The sequence below is a fragment of the Danio aesculapii genome, chromosome 25, assembly GCF_903798145.1.
Source record: "Danio aesculapii chromosome 25, fDanAes4.1, whole genome shotgun sequence".
NCBI lineage: Eukaryota > Metazoa > Chordata > Actinopteri > Cypriniformes > Danionidae > Danio > Danio aesculapii.
The window spans coordinates 9,626,619-9,654,300 of NC_079459.1; the positions used below are offsets into that span (position 1 = coordinate 9,626,619).

The following is a 27,682-nucleotide window of genomic DNA, read 5'->3' on the forward strand; positions in this document are numbered from 1 at the left end:
ATGCAAGGTCAAAAAACACTTTCATTGTCTTATAATTATCCCAATGACTCCCATATGTTTTGTTCAGCGATTCATTTGTTTTAAACCCCTCCTTTACATGACTCTAATCTGCGGTGGTTGGTCCAATGACCCAGTTTGTTGTGATTGGTTGACAGCATTCAACGCAAGATTGAAAGAAACACCAACAATGGTTATGAAGTATCAAGACTAGTACAGAATATATGTGTGAGCCCAAGTCAATTCAAACAATTCTATTATGGCACATAAATATACTCAAGGCAGTTTTTAAAAATCAAGCAGCATGTACTCTTTTCAACTTTTTTGAGTTGGCAGACATAGCAGAAACCTAACTAAACACCAAAAAAATCTACAAAAGTGACAGTTTAATCTTGTGTCATCTGAAAGATCTGGGAAGAAGATTTCTTGATTTCTTTCACATGGTTTATAAAGATGAGATGTTAAGAATTAGGTATCAAAAATGAAAGGTTTGGTGTTAATTTGCACTCATCATTTCTAAAATGCAACGTAGCCCTACAGACGTTTCTGGAGACAATTTCATTGTTTTTTAAACGAACGCTACAGGGCGGTGTGACGCCGTTCCTTTTCGTGCTTACCAGCTGACCGCTTACCTCCGTATGGACGGCATTCCAGCTGCAACCACTATGTCCTGTTAGTGCGCCATGTACGTCGGCTGACTTGGGACGCAGAGAGGAGTTAACCACAACGACGGGGGTTTGAGTGTGGTGAAGAGCGGTTCCAGAAAGCAGGTAAGACAAAAACAGAATTCAAAAAATGAAAAAAACTAGTAAATACCAGGGGGAGAATGTGGCAAAATCTGAAAACGTGGTAAAAAAAATAATCAGACGAGGGCTTTTCTTTTTTGGATTGCTTTTAAAACGTGTTGGTTGGATTTAGGAAAGTGGGTGGGCGGGTGAATCGATAAAATTGGTTGGGTTTAGAGAAGAGGGAGGATGGATCAGTCGATCGTTCGCTCAGTCAGTCAAAAATTCTGTCAAAAAGTCAGTCGACAGCAGCCTCTGGTGGTATTACGCGAGAACAGCAGGCGCGAATGGCACTCGCGATGGAAATTTGAGATCTCAAAAAGCTTACACAGCAGCCTCTCGTGGATTCGCGAAAACAAAAACTGCAGAAAACTGCCGCCGGGATGTATTTGGCAGTCTCCAGAAACGTCTGTAGAGGTACGTTTCCAGAATGAGCCTGGGTTAAGGTTTTACAGGTGATTTGCCTGTTTACTCCAGCATGTAACACAGAAGAGAAAAAGTCTATATATGTATCAGATGCTTTTTCCAGGCAGAAAAAAAATACATTTTCAAACTTACAAAATGACAGAAAACACTATAAAATGATCAAAAATGTCCACATAAACTACGGTTGTGTCGATAGACCATGCCATGTTCCATCACGATGGCCGATAGACATCACGATGCTGAGTCCATATTTAATTCATCTTGTCTCTATCTAACGACTCTTCGGTTTTGAATCTATCAGGTAACGTGTCACAGCATCAGTAAACGGCTTCAATCTTTCGCTTTCATAGTTGTACTTAGTAATTTTTGTCAAAATCTCAGATACTGTTTGTTGGTTCCTGTTGATGTGCATCTTTTTACCAAACAAAGTTTGTTGACACCATAATAACGATGCAGATCACTCTGCCTATTCATGCCCGTGGAAAAAGTGATTGACAGGTGGTGATTTGTGTGTAATTTATCTTTATTTATTTATGATTTGGTTATGGGTAAAACAAAGACCATGCGGGTTAGGTAGTTGAAACAGTAGGCTACAAATAATTACTTTGTTATTAATCAATTATTCATAAATAACTAATTTACCGCCACCTATGACAACGATGCCATCGCCCACCACGATGTTTCACATTAGACATCATACGATACCAAATTGGTTGACATCGCCCAACCCTAAAACAGACTAATGATAACTCATGGTATTTAGGAGTCAAACTCTTCCAAAAAAAGCATGGTTTGGTGAGTTTTGAACTGCCAAAATGAACTTAATTTCAGCTGGATTTTCGTTTGGAGCGGTTCGTTTGTGGTGAGAACATGATCCGAACTAAAACAGACCCAACAACAAAAAGTACTGTGCCTTTTTGTACTAATCCAGCTGCTGTAGGCCGATGCGCTGTGCATTATGGAATGTGGAGGAAAAATATTTGTTGACAGCACTTTCCCAACAATTTTAAACAGAGAGGGAGAGAGGGAAAAACATTACCTGATGGATCGCTGGTAATATTTCTGGAAAATGACCATGTCGCAGTTTAGCTAAATTAATTCACGCCTCCTCCTGAAGTGCAATGCACCTTCGCCGTTTGCAATGCATTAAAACATTGTTTTTCAGCCGCAGTCACGCTTCATTCTCAAAATGTATAAGTGATGTATACAAACTATACAGTATACTATGAGCAAGGATACAATCAGTCAGCGCAGTCGTAGCTCCATATTCAAAAGCGACATTTTGTGTCCATTGGCATTTTCCCGCACGTGAGTTCTGACCAATCGAAAAGCAGTTTAGGAAATACATTCATCAACATCTGGCCAATGAGTGATGTGGATTTTGTCAGATGACTGCATTTTGGTTCCTTTCAACTAGCTCGGACCAAAGCAATCAGTGTGGTGTGAAAATGACCCAAAGACGGCAGAAAATGCTACAATGTATCATTTGTTGCACTTGGTCCGGACCAAATGAACCGAACTACAGATGTGAAAGCACCCTAAGACAACATGCTAATCTGGTGCATTGGAGCCCCCTTAGTACCCACGAAAGAGGTACTAAAGAGTTCCTTTTGTCTGTTCCAATCAAATTTCTGCAGTTTTTATATCAAACTGGGTATCTGTTCAAAAATGCCTTTAGCCCTGTTGACTATATCACACTGTGAAGAATCGCAACTTACATGGGCACACATCCAGATGGAATGATAAATGTCCTGTTGTTTGCTCTGCAGAGTCACATAAAACCCAAGACAAATGAGGCAATTGTGCCTAACTACAGAAATACCCACAAATGCTGCTAAACAAACGGAACACTCTCATGTTTTCCTCAGTCGCTAAAACAAAACATCCCAGCACATCACGCCTCAAAGATCTGCAATGTTTTTGCAACATCCCACTACACAGTTCAGAATTTGTTTGACAGCAAAAGAGGGACTGAAAGTCTGTAGACAAACAGTGGCTCAATAGGCACTCAGACAAAACAGCATATTTAATTTAAGGCGAGCAAAACAAGGCTGTCAGAAATGGAAGATGGAAAATAAGATGTCTAACACAGTACACTGAATGGACTGCCATTGCCTTGCTTCTTTTAAAAATATATACATATCCTTGGTTGATGATATTGCGCACAATAAATATATAAATTACATGAACTTCAAAACTTACAAACATATCATATCAGAGATGCATTGAAGTCATTGTCATGCTAATGCATTACAAACTTGGTACGCTTTAACAAAGTACACTCTGGAACACCTCAGCAGTCAGTGCGAATGACTTCTCGCATCACTTCCTTTCCTTGTCATCTCCTGCCAACGTTGGTGCGAAGAATAAACTGTTAAGGTGACCTTTACACACACCACCACAATAAAAGCCCACTCAAGCAGCTTCAGGCCTTTGATGATCGATTGTAATCCAGCTTTACCAGATGGATCGCTTACAGTAAAGTAACACCAACTTCAATGAGTGGCATCTTTCAGCCTGGACACTGAAATATGATACACTAGGAGACCAGGAGAATGGGTAGAATGTGTTCTGTATGTGTATGTTAGTTATGAAGCTGAGCCAGTCTTAAACCTTATGTTCAACAAACAATCCAAATAAGATATAAAAGGAAAGTCAATAGCGTACAAAGTATTTTTTTTCTGGTGTAGTGTTTATTAACTGATACTAATGGGATAATAATCTTTTGAGTAGTCTTACTCTTTTATTTTGTGCATATTTTCTTTCCATTTCCAAACATACAATTGCTAGACTTCTGAAAATTAAGTAATTTTTAATTAATTAGTATTACTGCATTGTTAAGTTATTTAGATTCTTTGTTTAATATGTCACTGCCTGAATTATTCTCTCAAACCTACCACGTTTTTCCAAGTATAATGTATGTGAAAAACATTTCAAGGCCAATGTTTTTATTAGAATTTGTTAAGAAACTTGTTTCAGAGCCTGGCGTGTTTTCTGTCTTAGCTCAGCACATTTAAGCATATGGGACTCAGATCAGGGCTAAAACTCAGATTGCCAGAACAAGGTGGCCTTAGCTATCTAGAAACAAGAGTGGTTTGCTTGTGGTGAGAAAGCAATTAGAACCAAAGAATCTACAATTCAGGTTTTATCATAAAATATGATGAGTTGAAAAAATAGCTGTGTCTCTTTTTCTTATGCATCTCAGAAACAATTGTGGGTTAACCTGGAGCAAAGATGATACAAATGCCTTAGCTTGCATTTTCATGAAACCGCAAATAACACAGTTCAACACATGTTAGTTTGTCATTTCTAAGTCAAATTAACACTACAGTGCAGTGTGCCGGGAACAGCTTGTGTTCCGTTTCATACTAATAATTTTTACAGGGACATATAATCAAGGAATAAAGGATTACATTTGTACCATTCTTTACACAACACCAAATAATTATCACAAAGGTCATTAATGAAGTCAATAATTTGTAATTGAATATGTTTGCCTCACCTATCGATCTCCACATATCGACAACTTTTCTGGTCAGGTCAGTTTGCTCAGTAGCTCACCTTGTACAAGTAGGGCTGGGTGATTTGGGGAAAATATCTAATTGCAATTTTTTTAACAGATATTGCGATTTCGATTTGATTTGCATTTTAATTTTATAGTCAAGCTTCAGCTTAAACTGTATTGTAGCTTCTTACTGCTAAAATGCAGTGAGTGTTAGTTAAAAAAGCAAATGAAAAGATATTGATTTACTCCCAACATTTATTCAAATATGTTTATAATATTCAGAAATTAAACACAAATTTTTCTCTAGAGCAAAGAGTTATGGCGTTAGATATCTCCCGGTGCCTTTTTTGTCATGTTTTTTTATACTGTGTAACAGCAGCAAACAACTTTAAAATTGTACTTTGCTGTTGCTTGCTACTAGATTAAAGGTTACTGGCAATCCTTTCAGTTGACTTTTTAGCAAGGCACTCCTCATATAGCGGCATGTGGTGCTTTTTTAGGTGCTGGTTGTTGTATTTTCTCGCGCTGTGGCAACAATTCTGCGACAGCTCTTACAAATTACCTGTTTTTGTTCGCTGTCTGTGACTTTAAAACCAAAATAATCCCATATTATCTATGTGCTGTTTTTTTTTTATTAATTTGTCTATTAATGCTTTTGAAGCAGCAGACGCCATCATCTCACTCGTTCACACTTTCCTGTTTGTTATTTTATTGTGGGCACAATTCGATTGCACAATTCTGATTGGGAAGTGTTCTCACTCTATTGGCTGTCACACACAGACAGCAGTCATGCATTTGCTCTAGGTGGGGGAAATTAAATAATACATAAATATATTTCATATCGCAGCCTCTTGCAATTAGCTAATTGCAACGTTTGAAATTGTGATTCGATTTCGATTAATTGCACAGCCCTACTGAAATGTGTATATTTCTATAAAGTGTGAAACCGATTGGTTAATTCTAGTAACATGACGCGCGCTCCAAGGTTATTATAGTTAACGAAAATGAAAGAAAAAATGAAAACTAAAATTTTAAATCCTTTTTTGTTAACTGAAATAAAAATAAAAACGAGTAAAAAAAAAAAAAAAAACTATAACTATAACTGAAACTGTATTGTGTCCATACAAAACTAACTGAAACTAACAAAAATTATAGCAAAAACATCCTTCGTTTTTGTCTTGTATTTAATTGTATTTTTGTATTACCTTCTGTAAGCCGTTTAGAAGTAAATCTATTTACCCGCACAGCACTTCAGTCTGTGATGCCATTGGCCAGATAAAGCCGGTTCTCCTCTAGTCAGTCCTCCAGCGACATGACAGCAGCAGGGTGACAACATTAAATACAGAGACTTAAAACTATTAATTTAACACATTTGTGCCCAATAATGGGTTTAGTTCTGTATTAGTGATCATGATCGCGAACCAATCATAAATTTTAACTGAATCTTCCAAGTGAACCTGTTGAACTAGTTCCAAATCGAACTGAATCATTTGAAACGATTAGCATCTGCGGTAAACACTCTTAACCACAAACTACTTACTGTTTAACATGCCTGATACCCCCTGACTCGAAAAAACCAACATATACTGATTTATTTAGTTATTAGATCAGTACACTGAGATCAGATGTTAACTGATAATACTGCGCATGTGTGATTCAGTGAACCGAACACAAACAATACATGATGGCCTGCTATGATTGAACTAAACTTGAACAACTGCAGCGTGGGTAAACTGAAGGCTTAAATGAGGGGATTTGGTGAAACTTAAGTTTATTTCGCAAAAGAAAGTCGTAATTGAATTTAAATAAGTGAATCATGCTTCAGTTGGGTTGCAAAACGTAATTGTAGGAAACTTTTCAGATCATGGTGATGTTCTACCTGACTGAATTAGGATTGCTAATGTCCGTTATCAAGGTATACCGCGGTTTCAAAAAGTCAAGGTTTTAGAACTTATAGACTATTTATGCTTTATAAAGCCATTATAAATGACAATTAAAGGCTCAGTATCAAGTGAACGATCCATCTTTGCAATCTTATCTAAAGAAATAAAATTACTGTAAAATTTAGTGTCCAAATATTACATAAAATTGGTAAAACAACAACAACAATATAATAATTAAACAATATAATAGGACGCAATATTTAAACTGCACAATAATTTTATTTAGATAAGGTTGCAAAGATTTATTTTTATTTGATACAGTTTCATTTGTGTATCTTCAAATGAATAGAAATGAATAAAGTCGTTTATTTTCTTTTTTCCTGTTTAGAATTTAACTGACCCTTTAATTGTCATTGTTAGGGATTTATAAGGCATAAATAGTCCTCACTTTAGATTAGGTCACAAAACTGAATGAAGTTGACTTAATAAAGCATTTATTAACATACAAATTAACTATTAGTATTTGCCTGAATAATACCATAATTGAATGTTAATTTGAATAGTTTAATAATCATTTGTTTACTCATTCTGAAAGATCTTTAAAAACCACCAACTATGCTTAAAAACTGTTTTGTAAATAATGTAATACTTCATTTAGTATGAAAGTACAATTATTAAGAATACAGCATTTGTAGCTGCAGTTATAAACTGCTTACTAACGTTTATTAATGTAGAGTTAATGCTTAAAAAATTAAAAAGAAATTATTTTAGAGCAGTAGTCACAATACCGTGAAACCGTGATATTTTTATTCAAGGTTATCACACCGTCAGAATCTTATACCAGTCCATGCCTAGATGGTAGTGGTATGATAGTGGCCATGTGTCCTCTGAATACATGTTTCAAGAAATGTATGGTTGAGTTTTTATTATACAATATTTCTTCTGATGATTTTGAATCTTGCTAAAAAAAATCTCCTAATTTAGAAAAAAATAAAACTAATACTGAAATTAACAAAAACTAAACTCAAACTAGGCAATTTCAAAAAACAAACTTATAAAAAACTAGTAAATCTACCCCTAAAAAGTAATTAAAATTGAATTTGAAAAACAAAAAGTCAAAACTAAATAAAAACTAAAACTAATGAAAAATCCAAAACTATTATAACCTAGGCACACTCAGCGGACACATTTTAATAAAACTATAGCGCTTCAGACTGAAACTCACACCAAATCTTTTATTATCATTACTGACAAGGATACTGATTTATCGGCCAAGCCCTAGCTTTTTGAACATCTTGAAAATCTTGAACACGTGTAACTATTGACTTCCATAGTACTATGGAAGACAATGGTGATAGGTTTTCAGCTTTCTTTATAATATCTTCTTTTTGTGCTCAACAGAAGCAAGAAACTCATGAGAATGAATAAATGTTGGGTGATCTGTCCCTTTAAGTGGAACCAGCTAGTTCTTATGCAATCAAAATGATGGCATCTAGCCTAATGTTTTGCTCTCCGTGTGGCTTTATGCTTTATTAAGCAGCAGATATGTTTTTTGAAGGCTTTGTTTTCAACTCTGTTGGTATCGGCAAAATATGCCCACAGCGAAAATATTTGTTTGATACTAACAGCCTAATCTCATTCTTTTGACTAATTAGGCAATTAGCAAAATCAGTATGCTGGATTCATTTTCCTGTGGTACTTCATTTTTGTTTGTTTGTCAGACAGGAGCGTCATAGCAAACTTTACTTATAAATTGTCAGCAAAATTGACTAAGGGATTCCTTTTTTTAACAAGCCACTTAAAAGAGACCTCTTGGCCTCATTAAACGATTATATGTCATATTTGCGTCTTCGATGTTCACATTTCATTAGAAACTGAAACCACAATAACGGTTCCCATGCAAACCCAGTCAACTTATGACTCTGAAGTTGAGTTTCCTTGAAAGCCGAGTCAGTTTATATCCCAGATGACTACAGGAAGTGGTTTTGTGATGTATCTATCGGTGTCCTGACAGCAGTTTTCTCACAGCCTTGCTGACACTGAGCATTCATTAAGAGTATTAGATAAGTCCAAACATTTAAATGAGGAGCTTACATCGAATAATTTTTTTAGAACATTTGTTTTTTGAAATATACAGTTATATTCAGGTTTTGATATCAAGACAACATTTTTGAATTAAATTATGGGTAACACTTTATTTTAATGTGTTCGTTACACATGTTCTATATACGTACTATACATTGTAAAACCCAAAAATTCAAGGTAACTCAAACTATTTGAGGAAACCGATTTCAACAAACCATTTAAGTTCAAAAACTAATCCTAATGAGTTCTGTGAACTTAATCCATTTGTGTAAACAAAGCAATTTGAGCACAGTAAACCCCAATAAATGAAGAGAACTTAAAACAACTGATTACTGTAAAACCTAATAAGTTAAGGCAACTCAAAACTGTTTGACGAAACAGATTGCTACAAACTATTTGAGTTAAAAAAAACTAATCCATTTGAACAGTGTGAACTTACTCCATTTAAGTTGAAGTAATGAAGTATTTAAGTATCTCATTACCTTTAACACTGTGTTCAAAACTCTTTTCAAATGAGAAGAATTAACTTTTAGTCAATTTTGAGTTTTGAGTAAACTACAATCATTTCATTTGATAAAGTTTACTGTTGGGTTTTAAAGTTGACTGTTGGGGGATAGCAGCAGCTGAAGAGGGTATTCATGAATATTCACACTAACAGTGCTAAAAATGCTAGCAATATGCTAAAGTAGTAGGTGCTAAAATGCATTACAAATTTCCCTTTCTTTTTTTCTTTAGCATAAAGTCAAAGTTTATATATCTCTGAAGCGGAGTAACAACTGAAGAGGAGCAGAGTAGCAACAACTGAAGAGAAATAATCATGAAGATTCATGTAACAGTGCTAAAAATGCTAGCAAAATGCTAAAATATAGGACCTAAATGCATTACAAATATGAAAACAAGAAATAAAAACGTGAGATCATCGCCGGATCATCGCAGCAAACGATTAAACGTTGATTTATTTATTATCATTTTATGCCCTTCGTCACGGGAGCTCTTCCAATAATAATCTATTGCGCTGGATCTCCGTTGATGGTTGGGCGTCCATACTGCCTGTAACGGCTCCACCCAAGTTCGGTTGCCCAGCAGCGAATTTCCTAACCGTACTATGTCGACGGCGGGGGCTTATGAATATTAATTACGCGATGGGACGTTCGGCCAGTAAGCCAGGCTGGATTTACATTAGAAATCCTTAAGTGATGAATATTAATGAACCTAGGGACTGAACGTCAACATGCTGCTTTAAATAATTCATAAGCTCATCCCGCGCAATAGTAGGATTCGTAACATCGCTCCCTGGAAGCGTCATGGATGCTCAGTTGAACGCGGGGATCGAGAGTCGAGCACATCGCAGGACTGGAAGCGGAGCTTGTGGGATTTATTGCTAAATACTCTATCTGACTAAAGGCGTGACAACATCAGACTGGATCCGCGTGCAGAGACTGGTCTATCGCATCATCGCCGAAACAAAACGTTTGTTTTGCGGAGCGCACTAACGTTAGTGGAATCAAAATGTCAGATGCAGCTAGCGGCATTGGAGCTTACGGACACCAATAGAGCAATGTTATTGTTTATATGCTTATGGTTTTCTGCTTACTGTGGATTGAGCGGTTGAATGCGTGCGGTTCGTGTACATTTCCGAAAGCGAATAAGTTGCGCGTGCACTTATGGATGGATAGCAGGTGCACGAACGGCTCACCTATAAACGTGATTCTTCACTCTCGGCTGTTCTGATTTCACGAGCCCGGGAAAATAATATCCGAGGACATAAACAGCATGTTTTTCCATTATCGCAGTGCGATAAGACACCAGTTGTGTTATGTTTAAATTGCATTAAATACGAAATCAGTGCAGCCACAAGAAATGCTAATTTAATTAGACCTAGTAGCTTAAATCTAAAGAGTTTTATGTTTATTTTCATTTTACGTTATGACAGTTAACTCATCCCTTTATGGTTACGGCTATTTCAAAGTCTCAATTATTATTATTATTTATTCAAAGGGCTGCCAACGTGACGTATTCCATGCTGTGATAAATTCATAACACTTTCTAACCACTTTGAAACTAATTACTTATAAAGAAGTGATTTTAAAAATAAATTATTTAAAACAAATATGTTAGGAGATTGTACAATGCATAATGCTATGCTATGAGTTGTTTTTTTGAAAAATTTTGTGATTTCGTTAGCTAATGTGGCCAAGTTTAGATCAGTTTTATAGTTCTCATTGGTGATTTGGATACCCCTACAAAATCAAAAATGCACTTAGTTCCTGATCACAGGAAGTATGGGGTCTGCAGTTAGATTGGGTTGTTTATAGTTAATTAAATGCAAAGACAGTGTTAAAAGAGACTGGTCATTTGAGCGAAAGCTTTAAATCCAGAGGATGATCTTCTCTGGAGTGGCTGGACTGCTGTCAGAGCGGCTTTCACAAGATTAACAGCCCGCTGCTCTTTTCTTTGCCTGTCCGCCTACACTAAAATCATTTACTGGACTATTTGCTTTAAAAACTTGTTTGAGGTAAACAGGATCAGGAGTTTTCACAGTGCAACAGTGGCATGTCTTGTAAATCATACAGAGCTGTATGATGATTCTGAAACACTGATTTCAGCAAATTATTACAAGTTTAGATACTGAAACCTGTTAAGCTTGAGGATTTTGTCTTTGAACCAGACCAAACTGAGAAGCAGCTCGCTTTTTAATCTTTGCAGCTGTAATACAGATGAATCTTTTTTTTAATAGTGCCAAACCAAGAAGCAACCGAATTTACAAACTATAAATATGTCTTTGAGATATTAGGATCGCTTATAGATTGTGAACAGCAGACAGCAGTTGCTGTCGATACCAAATCTGATGCTGCTGTTGGAAACATGACATTGTGACATCAGGAGTCTGCCTCTAAAGCACCAGACTTGAGGAGCAGCTGACAGTCTCTTTTTTTTTGCCGCTGCTGCTGCTGATGATGCTGCAGCTGCGAAAATGCTGCGATTCCCTGTGAAGAAAATACGAAAACAGTTCAAACTTCTGCTGCTGCTGGTGCTGCTTACTTTTGCAGTATGGTTTACGTACCTGCACATCAACCAGGGCAAATCCATTAAACTCCATTTCAACTATGGGAAAGGTAAGGTGCTTTATTATTATTGTTTATGTGATTTCTATTAGACTGTATTAAATATTTAATTTAACTTGAAGTTGGTTAATTGGTGTTCTCTGAGGGATTTTTGAATATTCTTGTTATAAGGATGAGGAGAAAAGTAGCTGTGGAGAAAGATAAGTAAAAGAACTGCTGAATTATCAGTTTTATAATTAACTTTAATTAACAAAGATTGATAGTGAGTTTAAAAACAGTATTTAGCACATTTAATAACTTGCAGAATGAAAATTGGCATTTTAGAAGTGTCGCAGGACAGTCAAAAATGGCATTTGTTATTAAGCACAGTTATTATTATTATTTTTATAACTCAGTTATTAAAGTTTTTTGGGACAGCTAAATTGTTTTACGTTCAATCCACTTAAATTTGTAAAACTGATAAGATAGCTCAATTCCTCATGTCATTTGAGTGGAATCAAGTATTGTTTTTGCAGTCTAGACTTATTTTCAGCATTTTGAAGGCATTAGCTTTTTTCGCACATAAAATGTTCAAATGAAAAGTGTTGTTTTCTTTTAATTAAATAGTAATGAATTTCACAACATGATGGTTTTATTAGAGAGTGCTAAAATGTGCAGATATGGACAAGCAGATATTTCAGAGGAGCAAGTCTGCTGTGGTGAACTTTCAGGGAAATTTGGTTCCCAGTTCTCTGATCAAGTGTGAATTACCAGAAAGTGTGTTTCTGAAAATTTCTTACCTATGCAATTCGAAGGTCATTCATATGCATCCCACTACTATGGAACAAAATCAATGCCTAGAGTATTGAAATAAAAAGCTTGTCAAATAGCACTAAATGAAAAAAATAATACGTTGAATTAATAACTGCTTGCATTTTAGTGACTTGAATTGTCAGTTTGTAATTTAAGGTCCTGAAATTGAACACCGCTGTTCATTTAAGCTGTGAATATTTCAATTTAAAACACAATTTTATACTTTAATTCAATATTTCATATTCAGCTTCCAGATTTCACTTCCAAAATATTCAGTTATGTTTAAAAATACCTAGTATAATATTCAAAAGACAATTTTCAGTTCATTTTATTTCAATTCAAAAATTCGCTTGGTTCAAATTTGGCTGTTAAAATTCAACGTTACATCCAAGAGCTGCAGGAAAAGCAATAGATTGCAGATAGCAGATTCAATAGATTGTAGCAGGTGGAGATGCACCAATTTAAGATTTTTAAACCAGCAAGGTAAGGAAAAAAGCTAATTACGGCACAAAAGTAGAATTTAATACTATTATCAGTCTTGGACATTATAAGTAGGCTAATAAAATGATTGAGTAGGCCTAAAATGAGTAAATGATGTTTTGGACATTTATATTTGCCCTAATGTAATGAAAGCCAGCTGGGGATCACGTAAACCTCACTACTCAAATCTCAAGAGGTGATCCAGCGATCTTTCGCATCCTCGTGAGCGTCTCCCATTCCGGTATCACAGATATCGAATTTGAACGACTGAAATTATGGAAGCTAATTTTTGAACTGAACTAAAATGAACTGAAATTGTGTTTTGAATATTAAACTTTGTATTTTCAAACAGAACTGAATGTTAATTTGAAAGTTGAATATGAAGTATTGAACTAAAGTATGAAATTATGTTTTAAATTGAAATATTCACAGCATAAATATACAGCTGTGTTCAATATCAGGACCTTAAATTACAAAACCGACAATTCAAGTCATTAAAATGCAAGCAGTTGTTATTTCAATGTATATTTTTTTCAATTAGTGCTATTCGACAAGCTTTTTATTTAAATTCTTTTGGCATTGATTCTGTTCCATACATCACACGCTCATGCAAATATTGTATGTAATTACATTGGAAGCCGTTAAACTTGAATGTATTTTTATAACAAAGATGTGGGCAGGGAATAATTTTTAACATTTTTGCTTGTTAAATACAACATGATTTGGTAATGAACTGTGAGTCATTGGTTTCTCAGCTCCCACATGCACAGCTGTTTTTATTCTTAGGTGAAATGTGTCATTGCTGTGTTACTAGCAGAAATGTACACAAATTGCACAAAAAAAGGCTGATTTGAAAACTGTTGATAAGCTGCAGGGTGGCACGGGGGCACAGTGGTTAGCACTGTCACCCCAGAGCAAGACCGTCGCTGGTTCGAGTCCCGGGTGGGCCAGTTGGCATTTTTGGTGGAGTTTGCATGTTTTCCCGGTGTTCATTTGGGTTTTCTCCGGGTGCTCCGGTTTTCCCAACATTCTAGGTCCAATCTAAAGTGTGTGGGTGTTTCCCAGAACAGGATTGAGACTGGAAGGGCATCCGCTGCGTAAAACATATGCTGGAATAGTTGGAGGTTTTGAAGAAAACCGAGGCAGAGTTCATTGGAAAATTAACATTTCAGCTTTCAGTATGTTTACATCTTGTAACACTTTAAAAAGCATGCCAGCATTTTAATATTTAATGTGTTTGGCGAATTAACATTCACTGATAGTTTCTGTTTTGTTGGATTTTACTTTATGTTGGAATGTCAGTGGTAATGGTAGACTAGTTACTTCAGACAAATGCGGAACAGCCAAACACCACATAGCCCTTTTTCTTTCTTTATCCATAAGCAGGGCTTGAAACTTCGACCGTTTTGGTGGCATATGCACCCGAAATTTTATCTATGCGACCTCCAAATATATTTGGGAGCATTTGTGCGAGTGCATAAAATTTAGATTTAGGAGACATTCACGCATTATGCATCTTTGCACCAAACGCAGCACTTAGGAATGGTTTAAAACAGTTGACATGTCAACTTGCTGCAGTAAACAAAGCCTACAATGCTTGTCCCGCCTTCAAGCTCTTCTTATTGGCCCACTGCGCTAGAACAGAACGTTTATGGATTGGTTAATATCAGCTGTCAGTTCAGATGACAGGGAGCCGAGCTACAACAAATACTATAGAATGCACAAGACATGTCACTCGTATACTTTTGAATGGGGAAAAGTGTAACTGTCAATATGGTGAATGAAGCCCCACCTTCTAGTACAGGAGCCAATCAGTGATCGCTATAGGGCTAATAAAGCCCGCCTTCTAGTACAGGAGCCAATCAGCGATCGCTATAGAATGACAATTCTCCGGGGGAGGGGCTCGGACCAGACGTGAGTTTTTGCAGATTTTGTGTGATTTAGAAATGAAACTAAACAGACAGTTGTTGTTTAATTTTATTGGTGATTCCTAATATGAAATGTAATCGTAAGTTTGGCAAGTACTTTTTAAAAATTTGATGCTTCCCCATTCAAACAGAATGCCCTAGCATACTGCCCGAGAGGTGTTTCAAAGATGGTCACAGAGTGAAATGACTTGCCTTAAAGGGACTTTGGCTACAACCATGAAAATGTAAAGCACCAAAGATGAGAGAATAAAAACAACACTGACAGATTTAGTTTTAGAAACCATCTAAAGTTGCAAATAATTGCACATCTTATTAGTGATCATGTGGTGAATGTTAATCCATAATCTACACTTTTCGAAGAGTGGATAAAAGACTTCCAGTGGTTAAAGTCCGCTATGAAAATTACTAAAGCATTCACTGTAAAGCTGGTGGGACGGAGTCTTCAGGTAACAGTGTTTGCTACATCTACACATTCAGCTCGAGATGTTCTAACGTTATTTAATCTTAAATTCAATCATTACGATGTTGTCTCATAGACTGAGATTAAACTAATATTGCAGCTCATGAAAAGACAGTTACTGCTATTAAGATGACGTATGCAAATAATAAGTTATATGTCAATATTGTCTGTGCAATATCAGACAGCACCCATGAGAACACATTTACTATCGTTAACTCTGTGCATCTCATTCACTTCAAGCAGTGCATGCAGGACTGGTGGGCGCATGCAAATTTTTGTTTGTTAGTTTGTTTGTCATTAGTGTTGATTTCAAATGCAATAAATCTGTTAATATAAAGCATGTAGTAATGGTGCTCATCATTTTTGTTGGGTGTGAGAAAATTTTGTCTTGTGCGCCTACATTTTTGAAGTTAAGAGCACCGGTGCTACCAAGAATAAAGGTTAATTTCGAGCCCTGATAAGTAAAAAAACTTGTATCAGAACTTGAACTGGGAAGGAGACTTCCGGGTAGACGATGGATTAACACGTTGGTTGTGTAGCTCCGCTGACTTTCACTCAAATTTTGTAAAAACAAGACAACAAAAAGCTCGTCAGTGCTCTCTAATCCTTTATAGTGTTGCATACGTTCAATATACGTTGCAATTTGCGTGTTTACAAATGCAGTCGAAGAAAACAGGAAAGAAAGATGTCGCTGAGGGAGAAAGCTCGGCCGAGAGCGGGGGCGCGTTGGAAGAGACCAGCTCAATAGCAAGTAACAACCCGGTGCTGCTTGCAATTGAATCTCTCCGAGTGGAGATGCTCAAGGTTAAAACTGACATTAAAGAAAGTATGAAAAGAGAGATTGCGACGCTGGAAAAGAAAATTGATACAAAGTTCGATGCAATACAGCTAACCATAAATGAGCACTGTGCAACTCTCGAACATCTTTAACAGAATGCTACATCCTCGGCAGATGCTGTCATGAAATTACAAGCAGAAGTTAAAAGTCTGTCTGAGAAGGTGTCAGAATTAACTATTGATCTGGAGGGCCGTTCAAAGAGGCAAAATATAAGAATTGTGAGAATCCGAGAAGGAATGAAAAACGGCCAAGGTGCCAGAGAGTTTGTGGCTAAACTGCTCATGGAGGTGCTTGGATTAGATGAGCTGCCTGTCCTAGATTTGCGCTCACCGAGCTCTTCGTGCTCGGCCGGAAGACAGTGACCCACCGCGGCAATTCATTGCTTGGATACACTTTGGCCATACCATGGAAAACATCATGCGAAAAGAGTCATCACAGTGAAAATTAACCTTTAACGGTCGCCCCATTCAGATCTTCAGAGACTATTCCCCGGCTGTGGTCAAACGCCGGGCAGCTTTTGAAGGAGAGAAGCTTTTCACCGACGCGAACGAAGCATGGAAATTTGCAATCGAACATTTTGCCACAGATAAGTAGAGCTAAATGCTGAGCAATAATCCCGGGACGTTATGCTTGTTGTTTTGTTTAAGTTTCTGAAAGCTGGCGGACTCACTGTTGAACTTTTTTTGTGTGAAGTCTCTGCAAATTAAAATGCGGAGGTCGGATTTTCTTTTCTCTTTTTTTTATTTTACCCTTTTATTGCCTTTTTTAAGAGAGCCTCACTTCACTGCATTTTCTTCACTTTCTCGCTATATTTGAAATAACAAACTGCCTTGTTTTACTATCATCATCACCTTTTGGACTATTACTACTTTCTAACTTTACTTACCTTCTAAGAGGTTACATGGTGTGTCACGGTGGCACCGTGAGTAGCAAGATCGCCTCACAGCAAGAAAGGTGCTGGTTCAAGCCTCAGCTGGGTCAGTTTTCATTTCTGTGTGGAGTTTGCATGTTCTCTCCATGTTCGCATGGGTTTTCTCTGGGTGCTTCGTTTTCCCCCACAAGTCCAAAGACATACGCTATAGGTGAATTGGGTAAGCTAAATTGTCCATAGTGTATGTCTGTGAATGAGTCTGTATGGATGTTTCCCAGTGATGGGTTGCAGCAGGAAGGGCATCCGAAAACATATGCTGGATAAGTTGGCGGTTCATTCTGCTGTGGCGACCGCAGATTAATAAAGGGACTAAGCCGAAAAGAAAATGAAGAATAAGAGGTTACATGTGCTGGTGAAGATTAAAGATACAGATGAGAGGTTTGTAGTTTTTCTGTAATTGGTAACATGTCAGCAACTGTAAGGGGCTGTATGTGTTCATAAATGTTGCGTTTATTTATTTATTTATTTATTTATTTATTTATTTATTTATTTATTTATTTTATATAACCACAAACATTACAGTAGGCTATTTCGATTTGATCATTGATCTGCAGTTATAATCAAATCTTGTTCATTGAAAGGTTTGTAAAAGTATTTATGTGTATAAAGCCTCTGTTTTGTGAGAAGTGCTTCTCATATGATATGTAAACAACCCGTACAGCTTTACTTTGACATTTCCTCGAGCAAGAATGATGTCGACTTAAACTTTTTGTCATAGACCACACCCACCAAAAGGGTAGCATTGATACCCTTTGGCAGTGGAAACATAAGCCTGATAAAGGTGACCGTCCTTTTTTCCGATATTGTGACATACATACACCTGAAATGGTCCTGAAATGAGAAACATAGTAGGACTGTGCATGATTTCGTTCATTGAAACCCGATTGGATCGTTGAAAGATGGGCATTGCAAACAAAATGAAAGAAAACTGACAAATGGATAAATTCAAAGCATAAACAAGGCATACCATTGATTTGCCTGCCCTTTTTACTAAGTAATGAAGTGCACAGATACAACGTTTAAAACAAGAACTACTATATGAATATGCAAATAAGAAGAGTTTTGATTTCATGGGGACTTAAAGCATACCATAGTTTTTTTTGGAAACAAATTGAGACCACCTCTTCATCTTGGTCTTGCACCCTTTGTTTGGTGTGAACTAGAGTGTGATTTCTGCATTCATACCTGCCCAAAATATCCACACCAAAGGGGGAAAGATTCAGTCAAGCCAAACAAAACAAGTCTCTGTTTTTTCATCCATTATTGTAAAGCCATGTGATTTTGTGATGCTATTTGTCATGTTTAACGATTCATTAAACATGACACGATCCATTTGTCTATGGAAGAGATGCCCAAACTGAGGCCCGCAGGCTAAAGTTGGCCCATGGTAAACTTTGATTTGGCCCGCCATCCTTTTATTGAAGAGAGTTAGAATGGTGAAAGATTATTAGATATTGTCATTTCTAATCTAATGTAACCTTTTGTTTGTAGTTTGTTTGTTTTAATGTTAAAGCTAAACTAAAATGAAAGTTTTAATTAAATGGTGTAAATAAATCAGATTGAGTTTAAATGCACATACTGTCACTCGATGGATAGAGGACAAATCAAGGCAAAGGCAGATTCTGCTTGACTAGTGTATTCAGCATTGAACTCCACTGTGTTATAAATGTGATTGTTTTTTGCTTTTATTGCAATAAGTTATCATTTTAAATGTCAAACTGCAATATGTTAATACGATTTTAAAGTAATGTTTCTGATAAATTAGGAAATTACCCATGGCAACTTTAATGTAATATAGTTTGGTATATTTACAGGGTTCGGACATGTGCTGAAATCCTCGAAAATGCTTGATATTTAATATATGTTTTCAAGGTTAGAAAAGTGGCTTGGATTTTGAACAAAGTGTTTGAAACCTGCTTGAATTTGAAATTGCAGGGCTCGAAATTCGTTCAACGAAATGCGCAGATTTAGGAGACATTAACGCAAAATGCATGTTTGCACCTAAATCACCCAAACGCAGCGCTCCGGAATAGTTTAAAATAGTTTGTCGTCATGTCAACTTGCTGCAGTAAACAAAGCCCGGAATGCCTGTGCTGCCTTAAAGCTCTATCTTGACTGGCCCACTGCTCTTGAACTGAACGCGAATGGATTGCTTAATATCAGCTTGTAATCACTCAGTCAAACGCTTTCCTTCAAATGACTGGGAGCTGCAGGCCGCGGAAAATGTGAAGGTCCAAGTACGAGAGAATGAAACAACAGTGACAGATGTTAGTTTTACAAACCACCCTGAAGTTACAGATAATGGCACATCTGATCAGTGATCATGTGTGAATGTTATCCACCATTTACACTTTTCGAAGAGTGCATAAAAGACTTCCAGTGGGTTAAAGTCTGCTATGAAAAATAACTGAAGCCATTCACTGTAAAGCCTGAGGGAGTTTGCTTTGCAGGTACAGTGTTTGCCACACATTTTAAGCACGAGATGTTTATTTAATCCTTCATTTCATCATCATGAATGTTGTCAATTGCAGCGCGTTCACCATCGCGAAAGGGCCTGCATTCACTGAGACTAAACTAATATTGCAGTTTATCAAAAGAACGATACTGTTATTAAGATGACGTTTGCAAATATTAGGTTATTTTATGTTTGGCCTAATCCTGAAAAAGCTAGTTATTATTTTTGCACTAAATTTGTTCAGTGCAGTTTCATTTTTGCACTATTTTCATTTTCATATTTTTTTTTTCTAAAACTCAACAGTCTAAAGGGCATTTCCTTGCCATTCAAGTTATTCATTGTGTACTGCACGCCATGCATGTGAGGGCTGCTCAAGATAAGAAGAAGGCAGATTTTTTTTCCCTATTTTACACAGTGTTTATAGAAATTGTATTTATCTGTCTGATGATTATTTTGTCATTTATATATAGGTTATATAAAGTGTCAAGACTACTTACAGAGAGGTGATACATTTTCAACCATTAAACATGTTTTCCTTTAACCCCTTAACTGTCACCCTTTGACAGGTGGGACATTTGCATACAGTTATAACAGTAACCTTAGTCCTAACATAAAGTAATATAAAGTAAATAAAAAAAAAAAGAAAAAAAAAAGTATATTAATGAAAGCTTGAAAACTGTGGTTTCCAATTTGTTGACAGTTGACATTTGACATAGGAACAGTTCATTAATTTGCAGCAAGAATATTCTCGGCAATTCAAGGATTTCATTGTTACATGAATTTTGAATAGCAATGCAGATGAAAATATCATGAACGACTGGTAATGAAAGTTTGGTACTACACCCAAACAAAATGTGACTGTAAGCTAATTTTTTGAGACATCAAATTTTAGGTAGAAAGCGACCAAACTTAAAAGATACTTCATCCAATAACTGAACTTTTTTTATTTTTATTTTTTAGCATTTTTGGGTGAACTATCCCAATAAATCTATGCTCCAAAGTATTGAACAATTTGAGTTGAAATGTCATATTGTGTTTTTTTAAAATAGCTCAATGGATTAATTGTGAAAAAGTACATACAGCATATATAAACGTAATTTACCGTGGTTATTAGGTTCTGGAATTTGAAGTTTGAAAAGGTGCAAGAACCCTTCGGCCCACAACTCTCAATGATATTTGATTTTTGGTCTTTTATATGAAAAACTTTGGGCACCCCTGGTTTATGGGGTATTGACTAGGAGTAATAATATGTGGAAATGACTAGGAATAATACTGTCTAACTACTTGCTCAAACTATTTGTGTGTTAGGAATAATAAACATCAGTTAACTGTCTAACTACTTGCTCAAACTATTTGTGTATATGGCTATATATAAAAATAATATAATAAGAAAATACAAGTGTTTTTTTAATGGCTAAATATCAATCACTGTAAATGAATAAGACTGGAAGTCCTGAGCCAGTAAGGTTCAAATAGCTGCCCCTGCTCATATGTGAAAGAATAAGGTCAATACTTCCCCTTCATTGTTTCTGCTTTGACCTTTTGGTGGTCTGTGTGACATAATTTACAGTATATTATCAGCACATCATTGATGTCAGCCTCTTATATACTGACAGTGCATGTGTTTTGACCCCATTAAAAGAGTGAAATAGTGCATGCATCCAGTGGATGTGCATCTGACCTCAGTCAATGAGTATACTTTGAAAAGCTTGCGTTCAAAAAACAAGGTAGTGTTCAGATTTCATCAAAGCATTCAGATTTACAAGTATTTAAAGAGCTCCTAATATGTGTTTTTGAAAATGACACATCCAAGTGAATGAACACATCCAGCTGAGATTTAAATCCAAAAGTGCACTGTGTTTAAAACTATTGATTCTTTAACAAAGTAGTCGACTCAGAGTTGAATAAATGAATCGTGTTGAGTTTGGATCTTTGCCTAAATTTCGTCAACGCCGATATGGTACATCACTAAACATGTAGTGCCCGATCTGGTAAAACGTGAACGTGCCTTTCCCTTCAGACACTAGCAGAGCACAGGCAATCACAGGACTGATTATAAGCGAAGATGATGTTCACTGACAGATGAGGATTCGGCTCAGGGGAATAGGGTTGAAGGGTAAGTTAATCTTTACAACAATACCACAGTATAGCCAACCTAGTGCTGTGTTTGTTCCTGCTATTCTTCAGATTTTTTTGCTAATAAAGGAAGGAGCAGCAGAGACTAATATGTTGGGACTTTGTCAGTTACTGTGTGCAGTTCATATGGACTAGTTTCTTCCTCCCTATCATAACATTTAAGTGTAATTAAAATTGTTGCATCATTTTGTGTAGTTTGCAAAATATCTATTAATTGTGCGTTAAAAGTTGTAATTACCAGCGCGGCTTGTAATCACTTATCTATTGTAGATCAGTGCTTGTTCTGTATGTTTCAGGTTAAATCTGTATGAGCCTATTCACAATATTGTGTCCAAAACCACATTGAAAACGCTACGGTTACTAAAGTAATCCCTTCGTTCCCCGAGGGGGGGAACGGAAATGCTATGTGGAAACTTCCACTATGGGGATTTCGTCAGAATCCAATCATCTGAAAGAGTATAAAACGGGCCAATGAAATGCCAATGAGTTGGCAGCGTCAGCGTGCACAGCTGGCGTTAATGACAATCAGTCATGCTATAAAGACGCAGCCAGTGCCATGCTCAACATCCTTTTCTAGCTGAAGAGACTTTCATGCTCAACAGCTAAGGGACAATCGTTGTGGCGAAGGAACATAGCATTTCCGTTCCCCCCCTCGGGGAACGAAGGGTTACTTTAGTAACCGTAGCGTTCCCCTTCGGATGGGGAACTCCAATGCTATGTGGAAACTTCCACTATGGGGAAATCTATGGAAAACGCCACAACGAAAGAACCTTACTACGTCCCTGGCGAAGGGTGTGCCACGCAGTAGAGCGAGCGCACCCTACCACGGCCCGAGACACAGTCTTCCAACGTGTCCCCTGGCCCTCACTTACCTGTTCAGAACAGTTATGTTTTTCGGGGAGTCGCAATAACCCAGTAAAAATAGGTTTGATACGACAGTACGTTGAGAAAGCGTTAGTCCCGATAGGGAGGACGCTGCGGAGCTCACTGTTACCCAGAGGGGAGACCTGGTGACAACCTATGGACTAGCCCAGAGATGGGGAGTCCTTGCATAAGGATGGTTAGCGGGGAGGGAAGACACGAGCCTGCCCTAGAAGGGGGGACTATACCGTGGCTGAGTGAACGTATGGGATCGCCAGCGGGGATCACACATAGCAGGCACCTATACCCAGAACGCGGGCTGACCAGCGGGCATGCCGACAACGTAACGGGCCAACACCTGACTCCTCCGCTGAGTCAGGTGCTGGGGGCCTCGGAGGAACTCTGCAGGGTTCGCCAAAGAAATGGGGAACTAAACTGACAAAGCTGAAAAAGCGCACGTATCTCCGGGTTAGGGAGAGTGGCGCAGCAAGCATGTTTCGACACCTCAACCGAATTGTTTCCTCAATCACCAAGGGTTGCCTAATACCCTTGAGGAAACCGGCTCCACTCGCAGATTGTAACCTTGCAAATGTATTGGGTGTCACCCAACCCGTAGCTCTACAAATGTCTGTCAGAGAGGCGCCGCGTGCTAACGCCCAGGAGGATGCGATGCTCCGTAGTGGAGTGCGCTCTCACCCCCGGGGGACACGGCTCACCCTGGCCCAAAGGCGAGGGAGATGGCATCCACTATCCAGTGGGCCAACCTCCCATCTGCCGACCACTGTAATGGACAAAGAGCTGGTCAGAGGATCTAAGGCTCTGAGTGTGGTCCACATATATTCGCAAAGCGCGAACAGGACACAACAATGAAAGGGCTGGGTCTGCCTCCTCCGCGGGCAGCGCTTGCAGGCTCACTACCTGATTCTTAAACTGCGTGGTAGGAACCTTGGGCACATAGCCGGGCCGGGGGTCTCAGGACAACGTGAGAGTAGGCCGGCCCGAATTCTAGGCACGAGTCACTGACCGAAAAATGCCTCCAGGTACCTAACCCTCTTAACCGATGCCAACACGACCAGCAGAGCTGTCTTCAAGGACAGAAATCTCAAGGATACTGAGTCGAGTGGTTCGAAGGGATCCCCACGTAGGCTCGTAGCACTACCGCGAGATCTCAAGAGGGTATGAGAGGGGGGCGGGGGAAAACATCCGCCTCGCACCTCTGAGGAACTGGATGATGAGGTTATGCCTCCCCACGGTGCCGCCATCCACGCACCATGATGAGCGGAGATGGTGGCCACGTAAACCCTCAGTGTGGAGCGCGACAGCCTTCGCTCCACCTGTCCTGAAGGAAAGAAAGCACAACACTGATCTGGCAAGATCGGGGGTCTTCTCGGCGAGAAGCGCACCACTCAGTGAATAGACTCCACTCCAGGGCGTAGGCATGCCTCGTAGAGGGTGCACTAGCCTGAGTGATGGTATTAACCACCGCCACCGGTAGGTTACCTAAGTCTTCCTCGTCGCGTCTTATGGACCCCACGTGGAGGTTCCACAGAACTAAGCGAGGGTGCCAGATGGTGCCCTGTCCCTGAGAGAGTAGGTCCTCTCTCAAAGGGACTCGCCAGGGGGGGCGTCGCGAGGAGGGAGAGTTCTGATATCCAGGTCCGGTTGGGCCAGGGGCGCAACTAGCAAGACCTGCCCCTCGTCCTCCCTGACCTTGCACAGAAACTGCGCGAGTAGGCTCACTGGGGGGAGTGCATACTTACGCATGACTCGGGGTGGAGTCGCCATTCTCCCGGGGAAGGAGCTGCCGTGAGAGCCTGTTGGCCGCACGGTTGAGCCCATCTGGGGTGTGAATAGCAAGCAGCGACTTCAGCCGCGTATGACTCCAGAGGAGCAGACGGCGAGCGAGCTGAGACATGCAGCGGGAGCGTATACCCCCCATCCGGATGGAATACGCTACCGCGGCCATGCTGTCCGTCCTGACCAGCACGTGTTGCCCCCTCAACACCGGTAAAAAGCGGCGCAGAGCGAGAAACACTGCCAACAGCTCTAGGCAGTTGATATGCCAATGCAGCTGGGTTCCCCTCCACAGGTCCGCAGCAGCATGCCCGCTACACACGGCCCCCCCACCCCATACTGGAGGCATCTGCCGAAACGACAGCCTGCCTGGACTCCTGACCTAGGGGCACACTGGCCTGTAGGAAGGAGGGGTCCTTTCCAGGGGGTGCGGGTGCGGTGACACAGCGCAGTGACAGTCACTCGGTGTGGGCCCGCGTGCCATGCGCGTCTGGGGACCCGATCGTGAAGCCAATGCTGTAGTGGTCTCATATGGAGCAATCCGAGCGGCGTGGCCGCGGCTACGGATGCCATATGCCCCAGGAGCCTCTGAAATAATTTCAGGGGGACCACTTTTTTTCCTGTCGAACTCTCTCAGACAGTTCAGCATTACCTCGGCGCGCTCTCGTGAGAGGCGCGCCTCCATAGTGATCGAGTCCAGCTCCAACCCGAGAAAGGAGATGCTCTGCACGGGGGCGAGCTTGCTCTTTTCTCGGTTGACCTGAAACCCCAACGGGCGGAGGTGCCGGAGCACCTTGTCTCTGTGCATAATCAATTGCTCCCAAGAGTGGGCTAAAAATCAGCCAGTCATCGAAATAATTGAGCGTGCGGATGCCGGCGAGCCGAAGGGGCGCGAGGGCACCCCCCGCGAGCTTGGTGAAAACTCGCGGAGACAGAGAGAGCCCGAAGGGGAGGACCTTGTATTGCCACGCTCGACCTTCAAACGCAAACCGCAAAAACTGCCGGTGGCGTGGAAGTGTGGAGATATGAAAATACGCGTCCTTCAGATCTATTGCTGCAAACCAATCCTGAGGACGAACGTATCGCGTGATGCGCATCTGCGTAAGCATTCCGAAGCGCAGCCTGTGAAGGCAGCGGTTCAAAATGTGCAGATATAGGATTAGCCATAGCCCACCGCTTTTTTTTTTTTTTTTTTTTTTTTTTTTTGGGCACGATGAAGTGCGGGCTGTAAAACCCGCGCTCCATCTCGGCTGGAGGGCCGGCTCGATTGCATCCTTCGCCAGGAGGACAGCAATCTCCTCTCGCAAGACAGGGGCGGACGCAGGACTGACCCTGGTCGCCCGTGAACCTGGGAGGCCGTTTAGCGAACTGAATCGCATAGCCGAGTCTGGTCGTATGGATGAGCCATTGCGATGGGCTGGCCCGCGCTAACAGGCAGGCAGAGCCCCCGCAAATGGTCCCACCCGCACGATCGCTGACGTGCCAGCGGCGGGGCAGCGTGGAGTGAGTGGGCTCATCCGGGGAGCGCTGGGGTCCCACAGGAGAGCAGGAGAGGAGATGTTCTCGTCTCGCACTCAAACTCCAGGAGAGGGGCTGGGAGTGGAGAGAAAGGAGACCGTTCTCTCGTGCTCCATGAGCCATTGGCGAAATGCACCGATCCTGCGAGCTGGAAGGCATAGCGTCCCAGACTGGCAGTGTTCGGGCTGTCACATCCGGAGGAGGGGAAAAGTGCTCTTTCACTGAGGATTTTGATGGCGGTTTTTTTTTTTTTTTTTTTTTACGCCTTTAAATAACGTGCCCCGCCCTCCAGCGGGGAAAGAGCAAATTCCCTCCTCCCCAGATGGCCCGCCTCAGGGACGCTTCGCGGTCCGTTTTACCGAACTTAGCGGCGCCCTGGGCGGGGGACGCTGGTTGCCGGCGCGATGCTCGGCGCAGCCGCGTGGCCGGAGGCGCAGGCGGGGGCGGCGAAGCAAAGCTGCGGGCGGGCGTCCTCGGCGAAAAAGCAGTGGATGTGGATGGCTCGGCGGGGGGGAGCGGTCATACAATCCCGCCGATAGAGACCTCGCCCATCGCCTCCGACTGCTCTATCACCGGCGTGAATTCCTGGGCGAATTCACCACCAGTGTCGCCGAACAGGCCAGCCTGGGATATGGGTGAGTTAAGAAAGCGAACTTTGTCAACGTCACGCACATCACCAGGTTTAACCTGAGGTGGCATTCCTGGATCACGGATGTGATCATCGTCCTTCCCAGGGCACACACAGCCGACTTTTTTTTTTTTTTTTTTTGTAAGAGCATAGTCGGTTGCGGTGCGGAGCGCATGCTCAGTCCTGGGTCAGAACCATCCTCGCGCAGCCGGGCCAGCGCCTGCGCTGCATGGTGAGGGGGAAGGCGCACGCAGCACACTGCGTGAGCCTACTGTGCCCATCCAGGAAGAAGGGGATGGGGAGGCTTAGAAGGTCTCGCCTTCATCCTCCACATCACACCCCTCTAATCGGTCCGGCCGCGGAGCTGGGGGATAAACCATCTCCAGAGCCACGGCCGAAGCAGCCTGGGGAAGCACAGCCGCAAAGTCTGCTTCTGGATTCGACGCCGCGCTCAGAGTCCCGGAGGGAGCGAGCGGGTTCGAATCCTCGTCAGACCTTGACAGCCCAACCTCCAAGGATGGTGAGGATGGAAGCGCACGCAGATCGGGCAGAAAAAAGTGCCCTCAGGACAGCGTGAGTTTACTGTGCACTTCCGGGAAGAAGGGGATGGGAGGCTTTGAAGGTCTTGCCTCCTTATATCCTCCACATACACCCATCTAGTCGGTCCGGCCGCGGGGCTGGGGGATAAACCATCACCAGACCCACGGCCGAAGCAGCCCGAGAAAGCACGGCCATCACGTCTGCTTTTTAGATGCTAACGCCGCGCTCTCCTCCCCGGAGGGAGGGAGCGAGCGGGCTCGCATCCTCATCAGACAATGACAGCCCATCCTCCGATGCAGCGATGGACATCTGACCCCCGGTGTCATCAGGTGAGAGAGCGACCATCCAAGGACGGAGCGCTTCTCTTCACCTGAAGCTTGGATGGAGCGCGTGGAGGAGCGAGAGGTCCACGGCCCGGGGGCGGCGGATTTACTCTCACTGAAACCCTCAGATCTGCCCGAGTGCCAACCGCAGTGCGGGGGACAACTGGGGTGGGTGGCTCTTTTGCAAGAGCGAGCCGCGATCTTAACTGCGCAACAGACATGACATCAGTGATGGCATGCACTGCCCGCGAG

General features: G+C 40.7%; 1 protein-coding gene across 1 annotated transcript in view; it reads left to right on the forward strand.

The window, feature by feature from the left end:
* The first annotated feature begins 11,442 nt into the window (after positions 1–11,442).
* Positions 11,443–27,682, forward strand: part of b4galnt4a (beta-1,4-N-acetyl-galactosaminyl transferase 4a) — a 407,281-nt gene continuing 391,041 nt past the window's right edge. The window contains exon 1 of the mRNA XM_056452299.1: positions 11,443–11,797. Within this exon, the coding sequence (XP_056308274.1) occupies positions 11,656–11,797 (142 nt within the window). The 5' untranslated portion in view covers positions 11,443–11,655. The remainder of the gene's footprint in view (positions 11,798–27,682) is intronic.